The following is a 19,277-nucleotide window of genomic DNA, read 5'->3' as shown; positions in this document are numbered from 1 at the left end:
TTTTAGGCCCAACTGAGGATTTTCCCAAGATTACCTCATAACAGATGTACCTTTTTCAGAGGCAGTCTCCCTTTCCCACCACCGTCTGAAAACTTGCCAAAAGATTTCTGTTTTGCGTGCTCCCAAACCTATCTTTACACAGTGACTTTGTGTGTGAGTGTGCGTTTAGCCACAAATGCATCTGTTCCTACCTGGCTGCAGACAAACCCACAATCAAAGGGAGGACACAGTGAGCGACTTGGACCCCTTTGAACGTTTGCTTTCTGAAGATGATTATGAAGGTGACAGAATGTTTCTGGATAGGAATTGGGGCTTTCCGGGAGGTGAGGCGGTGAAGTCTGTCTCTGGAGCCAGGGAAATGAGGCCTGAGGATAGGGCTAGAGAGGCTGTGATCAAGACCAGCTAGTTTGCTGAAGGAATGGACTCAGGAGTCTTGGTTTCCCGCTTATACTGGGGAGCTGAAGAGAGCCTGTAGGAAAGCAAGGACCCACGGGTTATTTTTTCTTTCCACAGAGCTTCCTGCAGGGACTGCTCACCAAAGACCCCAGGCAGCGTCTGTCCTGGCCAGACCTCTTACATCATCCTTTTATAGCTGGTCGTGTCACCAGTGAGTCATTACGGTTCCCAGGGCTTTGGCACTTCCCTGGTGTTCTTTTCAACCCACCCTCGTCCCCCATGTCTGGATGCAGTGCATCTGCTTTACCCTACCAGCTCGAACTTTCTTTTTTTTTTTTTTTTTTAATTTATGATAGTCACAGAGAGAGGGGCAGAGACATAGGCAGAGGGAGAAGCAGGCTCCATGCACCGGGAGCCTGACGTGGGATTCGATCCCGGGTCTCCAGGATCGCGCCCTGGGCCAAAGGCAGGCGCCAAACCGCTGCGCCACCCAGGGATCCCTCGAACTTTCTTCCTAGCCCCTTGCCTGACCTTTGCCACTTCCCATGCCACCCCACCCCACTCCCTCTTTCTCACGTTGTTAAAATGATCTTCCACAGAAGCCTGAAGACACTGAGGTTGTCTCTGGCTAAGTGGAGATGATGGCTCCACTCCAGTGTGATCACATATTCTTCCCTCTTTCTTCCTTGCAGTAATAACTGAACCAGGAGGCTCAGATTTGGGCACCCCATTCACCAGTCATCTACCCCCAGAACTTCAGGTCCTAAAGGAACAGCAGGTGCATCGACTGGCCCCCAAGGGCAATCGATCTCGCATCTTGCGACTTGCCTGTAAGCGCATGGCTGAGGAGGCCAAGCGGAAGGTATGTGAGACAGAGGGGACAGGTGACATGACTAGACTAGCGACTGGGAAAGTTGGAGAAGGAAGGTGAGAAAGGGCCATGAATAGAAATCATAATGCCTTGTGGCAACCACATGGTTTTGATGCCGTGTCTCCTGCCCACTTCCCACAGAAACACCAGAACACAGGACCTGCCCTTGAGCAAGAGGATAGGACCAGCAAGATGGCTTCTGGCACAGCCCCTCTGCCTAGACTAAGAGCCACTCCTCAGGAACCAGGCCTCATAGCTGGGATCTTGGCCTCAGAAATGAAGAGCAGCTGGGCTGAATGGGGGGCTGGAGAGACCCCCCCTGCACCTCGGTGAGGAAAGGATAGTCAGGGATTTATAGGATGAGGTATCTTGCGGATTGATTTAAGCTAAAGCTAAAGCTTTAGCCAAAGCAAATACAATATGGTGCCATGGTGCCTAGCACCATCTAGCCACTGCCTAAATGGAGACAGGGCCCTGGGAGTCCAAGGCCTAGGTTCTTGAATTCTGATTCATCAGAATATTTTTCTGATTCATCAGGAATCAGAACTTTCTATTCTCTATGCCTTTATTAACTGAGAAAGAAAGAATGTCTCCGTGCAAAAGGGAAGATTATTTGAGTTGCAAGCTCCAAGTGAAAACCGCCAAGGTAGACTTGAGAGTAAGATCCAAAGTGGAAGAGCAGTCAAGAATAAGTGTGTAGTGGTCAACATCCTGTCCTACAAGAGAGCGCTCCCCTATCCAATCCTTTATGGCTTATTCTTCATTCTTATCCTGGGCCTAGAGAGAGGGAAATGTTCCTGAACCTCACAGGAACTCCTCCTACTCCCTGTTCCTCTGGCAGGGAAAACCAGATCACCCAGGATTGTGAACAAGCTGACCCAGAGCTGAGGCCAGAGGTGGTGGGCCAGCAGAGCATTGATGCAGTGGACCTAGAAAATGAGGTAAGCCCTAAGGGGCTCCATTTGGCCTTGACCCTGCCGGGAGATGTTGGATCTGGGTTACAGTGATTCCCAACTATCCAAGCAAGTATGAGCTCCCCTTGTGTTAAAAATTGCTTTTTTATTATAATTTGTAGATTTTAATTGCATAGTGTCTGAACATATAATTATCAAAAATTGGAACACATAGGTAAAAATGAAGCCTTACCCCATCTGGAGCCTTACCCCAATCCCAGAGGTGTCTGCTGTTATTAGTTTAGTCTTTCTTCTTCCAGACTTCCTGAATTTTTACATATATGTATATGCACACACAAATCTACAGTTTGGCTGTTCTTACGTATCTTGAGTTCACACCACGTATACTGTTTTACATTGTGCCTCACTTACCATATAACCTGTTTTGGAGAGCCTTCTACATCTGAACATGTAGTTTTGGGGGGATTTTAACTTTTTATTTTTATTAAGTTTCAAACTTAATAATTGTGAGGAGGCCACAAAAAGTTCCTGTATACCCTTCACACAAATTAGCCCACTGTTAAAATGCTGCCATAGTTGCTTTGATTCTCTCTCTAGATATCTGCATATGGGTGTATCTTTATTGAGTCATTTTAGGGTCAGTTGCAATTATGTCCCTTTACTCCTAAGTGCTTGAGTGCATATTTCTGAAGAATGAGACCATTAACCTACACCGTGACAGTACAATAACAGACGTCAGAAATTTAATGCGGATATAATTCTTTTACTTCATCTACAATCCATATTTAAAGTTTGCCAGTTGCTCCAGTAATGTTCTTTATAGGGGAAAAATTTTTTTTCCCAGTCCATGCTCTAATCTGGTGTTACATATTGTGTTTAGTTGTTATGCCTCATGAGTTTCCTTTATTCTGGAAGAGTTTCTAGTTTTTCTTTGTTTTTCATAACTGACAATTTTGAGGTACAGAGGCCAGTTATTTTATAGAATGTTCCTCAAATTCAATATTTCCTCCTGATGAGATTTGTTTATGTATGGGAATACTACATAAGTGATACATCCCCCCTTCTACACTCTTTTTATTTTTATTTTTTTAAAGAGAATTCTTTTTTTTTTTTAAGATTTTATTTATTTATTCATAGAGACACACACAGAGAGAGAGAGAGAGGCAGAGACACACAGGCAGAGGGAGAAGCAGGCTTCATGCAGAGAACCCGATGCGGGACTCAATCCAGGGTCTCCAGAATCATGCCTTGGGCTGCAGGCGGCGCTAAAGCGCTGCGCCACCGGGGCTGCCCCCTACACTCTTTTTAATAACTTCATAATATTTCCTAAGATGGATGTGCCATGATTTATTATTCCCTTACTGATTGCCTTTATGATATTTCCAATTTTTAAAATTAGAAACCATGTTGTGATAGACATATTTTTAGATACCTCTTTAAGAACACATGCCAGTATTCTCCAAGAGACTTTTCAAGACCCCTCAAGTGCTGTCAACTGTACCTTTTTAAACTGGTGGTTGGAAAAAATACATCTGTACCAAAGAATTCACTGGTTCTTGCATCTACTCCAATGATTCACCAGGTTGAGTGACCTCTTTTATTCCCCTATGCTTCAGGAGCCAGATAGCGATGACGAGTGGCAACACCTGCTAAAGACTGGTGAACCTGTGCCCATCCAACTGAAGGCTCCTCTCACTCTGCTGTGCAATCCTGACTTCTGCCAACGCATCCAGGGTCAGCTGCATGAGGCTGGAGGGCAGGTAACGGGCACAAGTAACGGGATTTTAGACTATTTTAGTCACAGATGAGGCATGAAAAAAACAGGAGAAAAAAGGAGGTTTGTCCCTTTCCAATTCTCTTTCAATTCATCTGTTTAATTCAAGATTTTCTAAGCTCCTTTAGTAACACAGAAAGAACAGTCCTTGGCTCTCTAAAGTAAATAAATATTTTTTAAAAAGGAGGCGCCTTGGTGGCTCAGTCGGTTGAGTGTCTGACTCTTGATTTCTGCTCAGGTCATGATCTCAGGGTTGAGAGACCTAGTCCAGCCTCAGGCTCCACATTCAGGAGGGAGTCTGCTTGAGATTTCTCCCTCTGCCTCTCTGCCCCCTGTGCATGTAAGCTCGTGTATGTGCTCTCTCTCTCTAATAAATACATAAATCTTAAAAAAAAAAAAAAAAAAGAACAGGCCTCAATTTTTCTGAAGCAAAAAACATTCATCTAGAGCAAGAATGGGCAAACTTGGATGGTAAATGTTTTAGACATTGAAGAGCAAGAGGCAAAAATGGAGGATATTGTTAAGTCCTTCCATGATGAGAGAAAGCTCTCTTCCACACAATTTTATTGATGAAATTAAAGTATAGATATAGTAAGTATGTAAGAGGTTCTAACATAAATATAGTAATGAGAAGAATGAGATTCTTTTTTAAAGGATAGCATTTTAATTTGCATTCATAATAAGTGTTTTTTTTCTTACAAAGGCTTTCCTTTTCTGAAACACCATGTTCTTCCTTGCCAGGAACTCACCAAAATATGTTGCCTGCATCTCTTTCCTTCTCTTTTCCTTAAAGTTTTTTTTTTAGTGCGTTTTATAAAATGTACCAAATTGTGAGACCGTCACTATAATATATTTTTAGAATATTTTTATCCCTCCATTAAGATCCCTCATACCCATTTACAGGTAATTATCAGTCCCAACCCTGGCCTCAGACCCCTGTCTACTTTCTGTCTCATAGATTTGCCTTTGCTGGACCTAAATGGAATCATAAAAATATACAGTCTTTATATTTGGTTCCTTTCATGTAGTAGAATGTTTTTGAGGTTTGTTCTTCTTGTGAGGTGTATCAATACTTCATTTCTCTTTGTTGCTGATTAGAATTCCATCATATGGATGTATCACATTTTGTTTATTCACTCACTAGTTGATGGACATTTGAATTGTTTCCACTTTTTGGCTTTTGTGAATAACTTTGCCATTCAGGACATTCACGTGGAAGTCTTTGTGTGGGCATACATTTTCATTTTTCTTTCTTGGATACCTAAGAATTGCTGGGTTGTATGGTAATTTATATTTATCATTTTAAGAAGCTGCTAAACTATTTTCCAAAGTGGCTGTCTCATTTTGCATTCCCACCAGCACTGTGTGAAGGTCTCTGTTTCTCCATGTTCTTGCCAACATATATTATTGTTTGTCTTTTTATCACAGCCATTCTAGTGAATGTGAAATAGTGTCTTATTGTCATTTTAATTTGAATTTTGCTAATAACTAATGAGGATCTTTTCATGTGCTTATTAGCTCTTTGTATTTCTTCTTTGGCGAAATATCCATTCAGTCATTTTGCTCATTTTTAAATCTGGTTGTTTGAGTTTTAAGAGTTCTTTGTATATTCTGGGTAGGAGACCTTTATCAGATATATGGTTTGCAAATATTTTCTCCCAGGCTCTGATTTGTCTTTTTATTTTCATAAGAGTGTTTTTTGAAGCACAAAGGTTTTGAATTTTGATGACGTCAAGTTACCATTTTTTTTTCTTTTGTGGATTATGCTTTTGGTGTTAGAAGAAAGAATTCTTTTCCAAACCCAAAGTCTGGAAGACTTTTCTCCCATGTTTTTTCTTTTTTTTTTTTTTTTTTTTTTAAATTTTTATTTATTTATGATAGCCACAGAGAGAGAGAGCGAGAGAGGAGGCAGAGACACAGGCAGAGGGAGAAGCAGGCTCCATGCACCGGGAGCCCGATGTGGGATTCGATCCCGGGTCTCCAGGATCGCGCCCTGGGCCAAAGGCAGGCGCCAAACCACTGCGCCACCCAGGGATCCCCTCCCATGTTTTTTCTAAAAGTTTTTTAGTTGGAGCTCTAATATTTATGTCTCTGGCCCATTTTGAGTTACTTTTTATGTATAACGTGAGGTAGGGATCTAAGTTCATCTCTCTGCATGTGGCTGTACAGCATCCATGGTCTAAGGCACCCTTTTCCTCATTGAATTGCCTTGGCACCGTGCACCTCCCTCTGGCCCTTCCGTGCTGTCCTCGCTGTCTTCACAGTGTTGGGTAACTTCAATTGGGTAGCCCCAGTGGCACAGCAGTTTAGCGCCGCCTGCAGCCCAGGGCGTGACCCTGGAGACCTGGGATCGAGTCCCACATTGGGCTCCCTGCATGGAGCCTGCTTCTCGTTCTGCCTGTGTCTCTGCCTCTCTCTCTCTCTCTCTCTCTCTCTCTCTCTCTCTCGTGTCTCTCATGAATAAATAAAATCTTTTTTAAAAAAATAGGGAGGCAGGTGAAAAGCTCTGCCTCCAGGGTAAAACTTTGGAGTTTGAATTCCAGCCGAACTACTCTTTAGCTGTGTGATAATTGACTCCTTACTTAACCTTCCTATAGACTTTAATCTTCTCATCTGTAAAATGGATAATTGTGTTTACTGAGCAGGTTATTGTAAAAGAGTAAATGAGCAAATAAGTGAAAAGATTTAGAAACAGTGAATGACATGTTATAAAGCACTTGATGTAAATGTTATTCTCTTTTGAAGAGTGACTTTTTGTTTTTATTTTAAATTTTTTTAAGGATTTTATTTATTTATTCATGAGACACAGAGAGAGAAAGAGAGGCAGAGACACAGGCAGAGGGAGAAGCAGGCTCCATGCAGGGAGCCCGATGTGGGACTTGATCCTGGGTCTACAGGATCACACCCTAAGCTGAAGGCGGCGCTAAACCACCGAGCCACCCAGGGATCCCGAAGAGTGACTTTTTAAAGAATAACCATGTTTGTTTGTTTTAAAATTTTATTTATTTATTCAGGAGAGACACACAGAGGCAGAGACCTAGGCAGAGGGAGAAGCAGGCCCCCTGTGGGGAGCCCCATGTGGGACTTGATCCGAGGACCCCAAGATCACTACCCGAGGCAAAGGCAATTGCTCAGCCACTGAGCCACCCAGGTGCCCCTAAAGAATAACCGTTTAAGAGTATCATACTGCCCTTACCTTGCAGGTTGTATAACAATAAGTGACAGACTGGATTTGCCCTGCGAGTCATAGTTAAGTTTTGATCTAGAGTTAAGATAATACTATTTTATCTGTCTGGAGTTGAAGGACATTATTTTATGTCTGTTGGTTTTAATCTTTGGAAGTATGTGTGTGTGCATGCATGTTTAAGGTGAAGGGCTGGAGAAGGAAGGGAGCAGATAGCGATAACACTAGGTCTGACAGAGATTTAGGGGAGGCCCCCTTTCCATTGGTCCCTGCTGTTGTAAGTCAGGTGACCTGTCCATCTATATTTCTTTTCCCTGGCACTGTTTCCCTTTTTCTGTGGTCTCCCTCTCTGGGTTTTGGAGTCCCAAAGAAAGGAGTGAGAACATTTGGTCTGCTTTGCCAACTCCTTGGAGGACACTGGTATTTGTGACTTTCCTTTTCCCTCTGATAATAGCAATTACTGTCTGTTTCCCTCATGTCACCCAGATCCTGAAAGATGTGCCGGAGGACGCTTCCCATATCCTTCCTGCACTTCGGGTCCTGAGCAGTCTTCTATCCAGCTGCAGCGACTCTGTTCCCTTGTACTCCTTCTGCCGTGAGGCAGGGCTCCCCGGGCTCCTGCTCAGCCTGCTCAGACACAGCCAGGAGAGCAACAGTATCCAGCAGGTAAGCACGAGGCCAGGAGCCTCACAAGACTTACAGAAATTTCTTCACTTTCCATGTCTCTTCTTCCAAGTGTTGTTTCTATTCAGGCCCCAGCGTTTTGTTTTTTTTTTTTTAAGATTTTATTTATTTGACAGCACACAAGCAGAGGGAGCTGCAGGCAGAGGGAGAGGTAGAAGCAGACTCCCCACTGAGCAGGGAGCCCAATATGGGGCTCCATCTCAGGACTCCGGGATCACGACCTGAGCCAAAGGCAGATGCTCAACTGGCAGAGACAGCCAGGTGCCCGGCCCCCAGCCTTTTATTTTCTTTTCTCCTGTGCAGTTAGTAGATCATGAGTTGCAAACGCCACTGCCTTCTGAGGCCAGACAGATCACGTCAGTCAGCGAAGTAGACTGTATGACTCTATGAATAATGGGAAACATGATAAACTGGAGAGCTCGAGCCCAGTCTGAATGGGAAATCCCCTCAGCTCCAGCTCACTGTTGCCACACAAGAACATGGGCCCAATGTTGCTAGATCTTCCAGTTTTCTAAGAAAAGCAAGAAATCCAGATGTATATGCACAGTTTCCCAAAAGGTAGAGCACTGCGTTTTGGAATGTCAAATCCTAGGCTTTCATTGACCCAATTTTATGGAAACAAAAGTATGGAAATTCAGAGATTCACCTACTCATACACAGGCACTAAGTTGTACGTGGTCACAGGGATGATGAGTAGAGGAGCTAGGGTTGAGGCTTAATGTGTCTGAGGCTGAATCCCTACCTCCCATTCTGTGTTGTGCTGGGGCTGAGCTGAGAGGGCAGGATACTGAAATGTTTCCTGGGGCTTTAGCTTAGGCAGCTGGAAGCTCTTTCTGTTCATGAGTATTAACCTTGAGTGTTATTAAAGAATTTAGAAAATAATTTGAGCTATTTTGAAAAAATAGAGCCTCCTAAACCCTCTAAATGCTCTCAGGCCAGACAGGACACATTTTCAGGCTGCTTTTGGCCATTGGCTACCAGTTTGTTACCTCTAGATTTCCCCTCTTTTTCTGGACACTCTATTCCCTCTGACCCTTCCTGTTTGGTCAACGTGACTGGATATCAGATCACTTTTTTTTAAACTGTTTTTTCTATTTTGTCTCCATCTCCTACGTCGCTCTTACTCTCTGTCCTCTTCCCTGGCAGCAATGTTGGTATGGGACCTTCTTACGGGACCTGATGGCTGTGATTCAGGCCTACTTTGCCTGTACCTTCAATCTGGAGAGGAGCCAGACAGGTGACAGGTGGGATGAGAGCCAGTTTTGCTTCGTTGGTTGCTTTGGCTACAATGTCTATCCCAGTTTCTTCCCCTATCATGAAAAGGCTGAGTAAGGAGAAGATGACAGGTTAGGGATGAGCTCACTGACCCTGAGAGTCTAGCTAATCTTCCTAAGGACCCTGAGACCCACTCCAAGACTTGAAGGTTCTAAGGGTCATGAGACAGTAAATGGAAGGGGTCACAGTATGAATAATCTCGAGAAAATAGCAAAGAAGGGGCTAGAAGGGCATGTATGTAAGACTGTGTGTATGTTTAGCAGGGGAGAGGGGATGGAGCATTCTGAGATTTTCCTCTTCAGAGATTCTCCTATCTTCCCAGAATTGACCTATTTACCACATGTGGGCTTTTAGAGAGATGGGCTATTTTTTCCCAGCCTACAGGTGTTTCAGGAGGCTGCCAACCTCTTTCTGGACCAGTTGGGGAAACTGCTGGCCCAACCAGATGACTCTAAGCAAACTTTGCGGAGGGATAGCCTTATGGTAATCTACTCCTTTGTCCAGATTTTTGTCTTTGATGTCTTTCCCCATGTTTCTCCCTTCTCCTTTCTTATAACTGCATGGGGTTGGATCAAGGTAATACAAGCATTTACTGACTTTGTGCCATATGAAGAGAAAGTCCCCGTCCTCAAGGGACTAGAAGTAGTCTAGTAGGGGAAATGAAAAATGATCAAGGACTAGTACATTAGAACTTATATAAAACTTGCATAAAATACAGAAGCACCACTGAAGAAGATACAATTAATGCTGTTTGGGGAGTCCTAGAAGTCTTGAAGGAAATCATCTTTGCTAGAATTTGAAGAGCACATAGAAACTTGCCAGGTGGATGAGGCAGGAAGTAGGGAGGACATTCCAGGCAGAAGGAACAGCGTACATAAAGGTCCAGAAGTATTAAGCACTGTTCCCTGTTTTAGGGAACCACGTGTAGAAGTATTCCTTTTCGAAGAGATTGCAGATGAGCTAGTTTCTCAAACTTATTTGTCCTGTGGACTAGTAAGCTAGTGAGTTCTCGCCTCTGGACTCTGGAGGTGAGGGCCAGGAGAACAGAAGATTGAACAAGAAGATACCTAAGTTCTAACTTATGTCAGAGGAGACAGAGAGGAACATCAGCAAGGAAGTAAACAATTGCCTAGTTGTTCAAACTGGCAATGAGGGGACACAAATCTGAGCTGCATTTCTGCCTCCAGCGAGCAGTCCATTCAGACTCTTCTAGTCTGAGAGCCTATTTTAACATCCTTCACCCTCTCATGTCAGGAAGCTTTTCCAATGTCTAACCTAAATTTTGGCCATCAGTGACTCATGTTACTGGCCGGCATTTATCATATATGTCACTGTGCAGCGAGTGCATAGGGAATTTGGAATAAACCCCCCCCACCTCCCAAAATTCTGAACCAGTAGTACTAGGTTGGGAGGGACCCAGGAATCCCTAGGAGTTCTCATACTCATGGTCTACAGATAACACTTTGAGAAACATCATCTGGGAGGCAGTTGATCAAAGAATAGAAGGGTTGACACCTAAAATTGCCATCCTTGAAACATGAAGGTGATTATTAATGCATTTTCTATGCAAAGAATACTTAGAATGTCACAGCGGGTCCCTCTGGGTTTTCTCTTTTTTTCTCAGGTTCTCTAGGGGATTCTTGCTCCTTACCCTAAGCCCAGTCAGTCTGCTGCCCTAACGTCAACCCTGCCTTTGTTACCCTTAGTGCTTTACTGTTCTGTGTGAAGCCATGGATGGGAACAGCTGGACCATCTCCAAAGCCTTTTACTCCAGCCTGCTGACAACGCAGCGGGCGGTGCTGGATGGGCTTCTTCACGGTTTGACAGTCCCCCAGCTCTCTTTCCACACACCCCCAGGTAACCAGGGGTGTGTGATTCACTTGACTCGAGAGTAACTCTGGCTCTGCCCTCCCAACTGCCATTGTCTCAAACAGTGCCTGACATTTAGTGAGTGCTCAGTAACTAACTGTGTACTGAAAGAATGAATGGGGATCTGAGAGAAATAACCAGGTCCTACCCTCCGTTCTTCGCCTTTCTCTATAGGAGCCCCCCAAGTGAGCCAGCCACTGCGGGAGCAGAGTGAGGATCTGCCTGGAGCCATGTCCTCTGCGCTGGCAGCCATATGTACTGCTCCTGTGGGGCTGCCCAGCTGCTGGGAGGCCAAGGAGCAGGTCTGAACTGCAGTTTTTGGTTCCTCTCATCCATGTTGCTGGAGATGAGGAAGCTGGCCTCAGTTTCTTAGAAAGGCAGAAAAATGAGCATTTATGCTTCCCCTTACTCCGTATCTCCAGAAACAGACGCTCCCACCCTGGGTCTGTGCCACTTTTAGAACATGATGTCACCAAAACCCCAAAGCCCTTGGCTAGCTGGTTAGAGAGCTCAGTGACAAACTGCCCATGTGGCAGAGCGGCTGCTCTGAAGCCACCCATGATGCTTCCTCAAGGGCTCAGGATTTATATTTCCTGCTCCTTTTGGCCAGTAACACTTTCCTCTGTACCTGCCCATACTGAGGCTAAAATAGGCCATGACCATTGGTTCTCCATTGGCCATGACGACTGAGGATGGGATGGGGTCTGAGGTTCCTGGTGAACTTGGGGGAGAGTGGCTACCAAGGGGTCAAGAGTCCTGATTCATTGGAGATAGGAGAGAAATAGTATTGGAATCAGGAATGGGATGGAGGCTTCAGGTGTGTCCCTACAGATCTCTAGGCATTTGGCGAACCAGCTCAGTGAAGAGAGCAACCAACTGAGGCCATCCCTCATCTCTGGCTTGCAGCATCCCATCCTGTGCCTACACCTTCTCAAGGTACTGCCTGTTCAAAACTCTTGGGACTTCATATTTCTCTTTTCTTCTCTTTTCTTCTCTTTTCTTTTCTTTTCTTTTTTCTTTTCTTCTTTTCTTTCTTTTCTTTCAGAAGGGACAGAGGGAGAGGGAAAGAGAATCTTCAGCAGGCTCCATGCCCAACACAGAGCCCAACATGGGGCTGGATCTCACGACCCTGAGATCATGACCCAAGCTGGAATCAAGAGTCAGGCGCTTAACTAACTGAGCCCCCCAGGCACCCCCAGATTTCTTTTTAATCCCTAGGACTAAGAGAGAGAGAAAGAGAAAGACACTGAGAGAGACAAGAGACCCCATAGGGTCCCTTTCTGCTTTTAAATCTATTCCAGTGAGATGGCCCCAGTGTTCACCAGTCCTCATCAGAACAGAGAAGTAGCCCAATCTCAGTGTCTTATAGCAAGAGTGGGATGGGCCTGAACTTCTCTAACACCTCAGTGTGGATACTAGATCCGTTGAGAGGCTAGCCTGCTTCTCAGCTGAGCCTTCCAATCTAGTTGCCTGGGGGCCATTTGGCCTCACTGACAGACTGCTTTGCACTCTCTTAGGTTCTCTACTCATGCTGCCACATCAGTGAGCGCCTGTGCCATGTTCTAGGGCAAGAGCCCTTGGCCTTGGAGTCACTGTTGATGTTGGTCCAGGGGAAGGTAGGCCAGCAACACAGGCAGGTATATTGTGGTGGCCCCACTGCCTCAATCAGAAGTTGCTCTGCTATCTTGATTTCCTTTGTAGGTAAAGGTCGTGGATTGGGAAGAGTCTACTGAAGTGGCTCTCTACCTCCTCTCCCTTCTTGTCCTTCAGCTGCAAGATCTGCCTCCTGGGTAAGTCATAAAGTGGGGTCTCTCCGCTGGAATCTCCCATCCCCATTGCTCACCCTTATGTAGAATATGGGGAATGGCACCTTGTAGCCTCCCCTTAGGAGGGATTGGGATAGAGAGAGTGAAGTCTTCTCTACAAAGAATAGACCTAGATTCCCACCAACTTTGTGCCAACCTACATGGAGAGTGCTGTCCAGCGGGGAGGGAGGCCACCCCCCTGCCTCTTTTCACTCAGCTGCACCCTTTGATGTGTCTCCTTTTTCCAGAATGGAGAAGCTAGGCAATGAGATTGCTACTCTCTTTACTCATTCACACATCGTCTCTCTTGTGGTGAGTTTTCAACTTTCTTCTTCCTCCCCTTTTTGCCCTGCCATCCAGCCCTTCTGGAGCACAGACATCACTGTGTCATTAGCAGCAGGTATGACGCATATTCCGTGGCGCCAGATGGAGACATAAATCCTCTGTCTTGACTGCTGTGCCAATTCAGACATTCCTTCTTCTCTGACTCCCCCCCCAGAGTGCAGCAGCCTGTCTGTTGGGACAACTTGGGCAGCAAGGGGTGACCTTCGACCTCCAGCCTGTGGAGTGGATTGCTGCAGCCTCACACGCTCTGTCTGCCCCTGCGGAGGTGAGATAGCCCAGGGAGGACACAGACCCAGTGCTCCTGTCAGGGGAGGAGACTGAAGCGCCAGCATGACTGGGGCAAACCAAACAGTTGGAAAGGAGCCATGGAGTCTTTCCTTTCCTGTCTGTCTGTTCCCAGATCACAGCCCCCTCTGATCCCAGACTGGCAGGCAAAGAAGGAGAGGGAAGGGGACCCAAGTTACCAGAGGATGTGATTTCCCTGTGTACCTCACTCCCTTCCTCCGGGAGCTCCTGCTCCTGTTATTAAGATCTTTTCCAAAGCTTCATCCCTTCCCCTCAGATGGCAGATTGTGCTGCCTGTCCCCCACCCCACCACCCCGCCTTCTCCTCAACCAAGTTGGAAAAGGTAGCTGGCATCCTGAGAACTCTTCACAAATCCTGTCCACTCTGTAGCCTCCTTTCCACTTTCTCCTTTTTCTAGGCCCTTCCCCACTCTCCTTTTTAGATACTTTTGGAACCCACCTGTCTCTCATTTGTAAAAAGGATAGACTTTGGATTCAAATGATCATCATCCTTATAGGTGCAGAATTCTTTAGAACTCAGAAAGTGTTTCACATGTTATCCCATGACACGCTGGAGAGAGACACGTGAGATGTAATGGTACTGACCTGCTTCCCCTAGGTGAAGTGGAACTTCAGAGAGGTGGTGGCAGTAGTGATGGTACTCCCTTTCATCCAGGAGCCCCGGTCAGTAACCTGGGAGTCATCAGAGACTGTGCCCTCTGCTCCATTATTCCCCCACCTAGATGGTTCCCCTGGGCTCCCTGTGTTCTGCCTTCCTGTCATGTTTCCGATCTTTTTTTTTGCCTGCCACCGTCGTTGCCCTGCCTTAGCTTGTGTGCACATCATCTGTCTTGCACCGTGGCACTTGCCTGCCGAAGGATCTCTTTTCTAGACTCTCTCCTCTCCAGTTTATTCTCCTCACTGCCACCAGAATGAGCTTTCTTAAAAGTCTAGTCATTTATTCAACCAGTAAGTATTTAGCACAGAAACACGTATTGAGTACCAGATGCTATCCTGGGCACTGAGGGTATAGCAGTGAATAGAAGAGATGAAAATCTTGCCTATGGGAACCTTGCATAAGTCCTCAGTGGCTTCCCACCACTTCCAGGATAAAATTCAGACTCCTTTACCATCTACTCAGAGCTCATCTGTTACCTCTGGGCTCTGTAATCCTGCTATACCCAGACTTACCACTTCTAGAATTTATTCTCATCCTTCATAAGCTACTTTATTTATGCTATGAGTTCTATTTGGAATGCTGTTCCTTCCTACTACCTCCTTCTCTTGACTGGCTTTTCGACTTTCAGTTCATCCGTGTTCTACCTCCAGAATGCAGAGTTAGGTCCTCTCAACCTAACCCCCATCCCAACCCCAGACTATGTATCTTTGGGGCAGAAGTAGTCATTGAATGAATAGTCAGGAGCCAAGGCTCCAAAGTCCATAAGAGTTCTCCCCACTGCCCCAGGTTGAGGAAGAGCTCTTTCTGCCTGACCGGGAGTTGCATGCACAGGTTCATGAGGCACCCTCTTCATCTCTCCCAGGGATCTGCATTCTTCCTGCTTCTCTCCAATAGGTCCGGCTGATTCCACCAGGTTGCTGTGGCTTCTATGATGGCCTCCTCATCCTCCTGCTACAGCTTCTCACCCAGGTATGGGGGCATCCTAGGTTGAATGGAAAGGCAGGAGAGAGCAACTAGGTATTTTGATGAACCGCTAGACAATAGGAATGAAGAAGCAACCCACACTTACCTCATCAGTCATACTTGGTGCCTGTGATAGCCTTCAAATGGGACCCCCCGCCCACCCTCAGCACAGATTTCCTTTCTAAGAAATCACAGCTGCATCCCTCAGGATTCAGTGGGGGAGGAGAGCTATAATTCCCTGGCTTTCAGCAGACATGGGTTAACCCATCTTAACATGGGTTAAGATGTGATAAGAAAGGAAACTAACAGGGAAGTCCCAGGTTGTTGGGAAAACAGAGGAATTATTTCTGGGACTGCCTTTCCTTATAGGTCAGGGATGAGAGTGAAAAAAAAAAAAGCACTTTGAGGCCTGACTTTGACCTCCCTACCCACCCTCCTTTAATTTCATTTTCAGCCAGGAAAGGGTAGCCTGTTAAGGGACGTGGCTGACTCAGAAATATGGACCGTTCTGTGGCACCGGTTCTCAATGGCTCTGAGGCTCCCTGAGGAGGTGTCTCCACAGGAAGAGGAGCCATCACTATCCAGGCCACAAAGCCCAGAGCCAGACTGGACGCTGATCTCACCCCAAGGTATCTTTCCATCCGCATGGCCTCCATTGTGAGACCAAAGTCTTGATCTCTCTTCAAGAAGAGGCAGACTAGGGATGCCCGGGTGGCTCAGTGGTTGAGCATCCACCTTTGGCCCAGGGCGTGATCCTGGAGTCCTGGAATCGAGTCCCATGTCAGGCTCCCTGCGTGAAGCCTGCGTCTCCCTCTGCCTGTGTCTCTGCCTCTCTCTCTCTCTCTGTCTCTCATGAATAAATAAATAAATAAAATCTTTAAAAAAAAAAAGGAAGAGGCAGACTAGCACTGGGTTAGCCCACGGAGATTGCTGCGGCTGCTGCTGCCAGGGCAGAGGACGGAGTGGGATATGCTGGGTAGGAAAGGGACTAAATAGGTGGGAGCCCCAGGAGCCCTGGAGAAGCAGGAGCAGCTGGGCCTCTTGCCTGCTCCACGGGGTCTCCATTCTTGGTGTTTTCAGGCATGGCAGCCCTGCTGAGTCTGGCTGTGGCCACCTTCACCCAGGAGCCCCAGTTATGCCTGAGCCACCTGTCACAGCGTGGAAGTATCCTCATGTCCACTCTGAAGCACCTGCTTTCCCCCAGCTTCCTGCATCAGCTGGGCCGGGCGTAAGTTTGAGCAAGAGGAGGGAGACCCGATGGTTCAGAGAGTCTGCAGTACAGGGTGGGGGATGAGGAGGGCTAGGCAGGAGAGCCGTAGCTGACAGGTTGAGCTGTGAGGCAAGCCATGGCACTGAGGAGGGTGGGGAGTGGGAGCAGACTTGGATTTGAGGAGGGGCAGAGAATGGTAAAAGGGTAGGTAAGCCGCACCTGGTAAATCCTCCCACACTGCCCTCGTTAGGCCTCAGGGGGCTGAGTTTCTGCCCGTCGTGGTGCTCTCTGTCTGCCAGCTCCTCTGCTTCCCCTTCGCCCTGGATGTGGATGCCGACCTCTTCAGAGGTGTCTTGGCTGACTTTGTGGACTCAGAAGTCGCGGCCCACCTGCTGCAGGTACTTGGGAAGCTCCTTAGGCACGAAGGTGGAGATGTCCAACCCTGTGTACTCTGATTGACTTGCTGACAGCTCCAGGGCTTTCCTGGGCCCCTAGAACAGCAGAGTATCTGGCTCCATGTAAGAGCTGGGAGTGGAGAAAGCATTCAGATCTGAGCAGAGAGCATTGGTTGGAGCTGGGTCTGGCACCGCCACTCTCCACCAGTCCCTCATCTGGATCAGTTGGAGCTCCTGGGGAGGACATCCCAGTCAAGGCACTGGAGACCCAGCTCCTCAGCCAGGAATCACTTCTCTGGCAATTCTTGGCATGAAGCAGTGGGCCTTTGAAGGCCAAGACTGAGTACTTGCAGAGCAAGGAATGATCTTGCACTTGTTCTCCTGGGCTCCACAGTGTCTCACGTGGAGGGCTTGGGTCAGGTCTTCCAGTTCTCTGTGGTCTTTCCCAGCATAGCTTGGCTTTTCTCTCTGCCAGATCTTGGGTTCCTACTAGCTACCTCGCTGCAGTGAGTGCTCCAACTCCCTGAACCACTTTTGCCTGCTACCCTGCTCCTCTCTTTCCAGGTCTGCTGCCACCATCTTCCGTTGCCTCAAGTCGAGTTGCCTGTCAGCCTCCTCACACGCCTGGCCCTCACGGATCTCACGTCTCTCAACCAGTTTGTGAACACAGTGGCTGCCTCCCCTAGAACTGTCATCTCCTTCCTCTCAGTTGCCCTCCTGGGTGACCAGCCACTGCTAACCTCCGACCTTCTCTCCTTGCTGGCCCACACAGCCCGAGTGTTGTCTCCTAGCCACTTGTCCTTTATCCAAGAACTCCTGGCCGGCTCTGATGAGTCCTATCGGCCCCTGCGCAGTCTCCTGGGCCACCCAGAGCATTCTGTGCGGGCCCGCACTTATGGGCTCCTGGGACACTTACTGCAACACAGCATGGCCCTGCGTGGGGCGCTGCAGAGCCAGGCCGGGCTGCTCAACCTTCTGCTATTGGGGCTTGGAGACAAGGACCCTGCGGTGCGGCGCAGTGCCAGTTTCGCTGTGGGCAATGCAGCCTACCAAGCTGGTCCCCTGGGACCTGCCTTGGCCGCCGCGGTACCCGGTATGACCCAGCTGCTGGAAGATCCTCAGGCTGGCATCCGGCGCAATGCCGTGTCTGCTCTGGGGAACCTGGGGCCTGAGGGATTGGGGGCAGAGCTGTTACAGTACCAAGTACCCCAGCGGCTCCTAGAAATGGCATGTGGAGACCCCCAGCTGAATGTGAAGGAAGCTGCCCTCATTGCCCTCCGGAGCCTCCGACAGGAGCCCTGCATCCATCAGGTACACCCACGGGGATTTGTGGACCACGACAATGGGGTTGTATTTCACAATGTTTTTCTGAGATAGTCTTTAAGGAATTGGGACACTCAGAAACCCCCCGTTGGGAAGCGGGAGATGTCTGGGCAGTGTGCTGGAGATGAGTTTGCCATCTCCCACCTTCCACCCTGGAGAAGGGAAGGAGTGTGGGAGGAGCTCCAATGAGTGGGAAATTCCTGGGATCCCAAGAACCAGGGTTTCTATCTCCTCGAGGCTGTGTGGACAGAGTTGAGGGCACAGCAGGCTATGTTGAGGCATAGAGAGATTTCATTCTGGGGGCCATTAAGTGGCTATCTTTTTTTTTAGCACTTACCATGTGACAAGCAGCATGCTAAGCATTTTACCTTTATTATCTGCTTTAAGCTATTATATTCCTTATTTTGCAGGTGAGGGCACCAAGGCACTAAGATTTTAAGAACTTATTCAAGTTACAAAGCTAGTTTGGGAGACTGGAGCTCAAGAGTCTGAGTCCTGAGCCCATACCTTAACCACTGCTTTATTTTGCTTTTTCTGCTGAGTACATCAAGTAGCTGAATGGAAATCACACGTCCACGTCCAAATTGTAATAGTGCAATGTGGTAGCATGGGATGGCTCATGCAGGACAGATAGTTTGACAGGATGGTGACGATATCAATTCTAGGATTTTTCTGGCAGTCCTTGTGGGGAAATAATGAAAGGGATTCCCAGAGGTAATGAGGTTAAGGCCCACTGGTCAGGCTCTACGACTGGGAATCATACTTTGTGATGAGCTGTCACTGCTGCATGGATTACCCTTTCTGGGGACAAGTGCATGGATCCCTCAGTGCCTCAGTTTCATGGTATATCACCAAAGTGAACAGGAGTAGACCTCTGGTCCTGCTGAGCCTCGTCTCCACGGTTTCTCTTAACCCCACCCGATCTGGATGGAGTCCCTGGTTTCCTTTTCTTTGTTTTCTAGGGTGGGAATTGTTGGGCCACATGAGAGTCCTCTGTGTGCCGTATTCCGTCATCTGCTCTCTGTCCCACAGGTGCTGGTGTCCCTGGGGGCCAGCGAGCGATTGGCCATGCTTTCTCTGGGCAATCAGTTACTGGTGCACAGCAGCCCCCGCCCTGCCTCTGCCAGACACTGCAGGAAACTCATTCACCTCCTGAGGCCAACCCACAGCACGTGACCTCAGAGTACTGTGGTCCAGCCTCCAGCCTGTTTGCCCCCTTATTGCCAACTTCTCCTTTTTCTACTGTACAAGCCACCAACTCAACCGAGAGCTAAAGAGACTTAAAAAAAAAGAGAGAGAGAGATAA

At 47.4% G+C, this 19,277-nt stretch overlaps 1 protein-coding gene across 10 annotated transcripts in view; it reads left to right on the top strand.

The window, feature by feature from the left end:
* The window catches only part of STK36 (serine/threonine kinase 36), a 24,475-nt gene extending 5,198 nt beyond the window's left edge, over nt 1-19,277 (top strand). For 9 of the 10 annotated variants that reach the window (XM_072813333.1, XM_072813335.1, XM_072813337.1 and 6 more), the window contains 21 exons: nt 514-607; nt 1,089-1,258; nt 1,409-1,596; nt 2,109-2,208; nt 3,798-3,941; nt 7,626-7,805; nt 8,970-9,067; nt 9,476-9,581; nt 10,805-10,955; nt 11,142-11,269; nt 11,799-11,903; nt 12,485-12,583; nt 12,669-12,757; nt 13,021-13,084; nt 13,272-13,382; nt 14,975-15,049; nt 15,498-15,672; nt 16,124-16,271; nt 16,504-16,651; nt 17,213-17,959; nt 19,004-19,277. In XM_072813333.1, coding sequence (XP_072669434.1) covers nt 514-607; nt 1,089-1,258; nt 1,409-1,596; nt 2,109-2,208; nt 3,798-3,941; nt 7,626-7,805; nt 8,970-9,067; nt 9,476-9,581; nt 10,805-10,955; nt 11,142-11,269; nt 11,799-11,903; nt 12,485-12,583; nt 12,669-12,757; nt 13,021-13,084; nt 13,272-13,382; nt 14,975-15,049; nt 15,498-15,672; nt 16,124-16,271; nt 16,504-16,651; nt 17,213-17,959; nt 19,004-19,147 — 3,264 coding nt within the window. In that variant the 3' untranslated portion in view covers nt 19,148-19,277. Of the gene's footprint in view, nt 1-201; nt 282-513; nt 608-1,088; nt 1,259-1,408; nt 1,597-2,108; nt 2,209-3,797; nt 3,942-7,625; nt 7,806-8,969; nt 9,068-9,475; nt 9,582-10,804; nt 10,956-11,141; nt 11,270-11,798; nt 11,904-12,484; nt 12,584-12,668; nt 12,758-13,020; nt 13,085-13,271; nt 13,383-14,974; nt 15,050-15,497; nt 15,673-16,123; nt 16,272-16,503; nt 16,652-17,212; nt 17,960-19,003 lie in introns of all 10 variants that reach the window. The other variant, XM_072813342.1, reaches the window with a different exon arrangement.

This window comes from Canis lupus, chromosome 36 (genome assembly GCF_048164855.1).
Source record: "Canis lupus baileyi chromosome 36, mCanLup2.hap1, whole genome shotgun sequence".
NCBI classification, from domain to species: domain Eukaryota; kingdom Metazoa; phylum Chordata; class Mammalia; order Carnivora; family Canidae; genus Canis; species Canis lupus.
The sequence above is the reverse complement of the archived record's forward strand: the minus strand, read 5'-3'. Positions and strand labels throughout refer to the sequence as shown.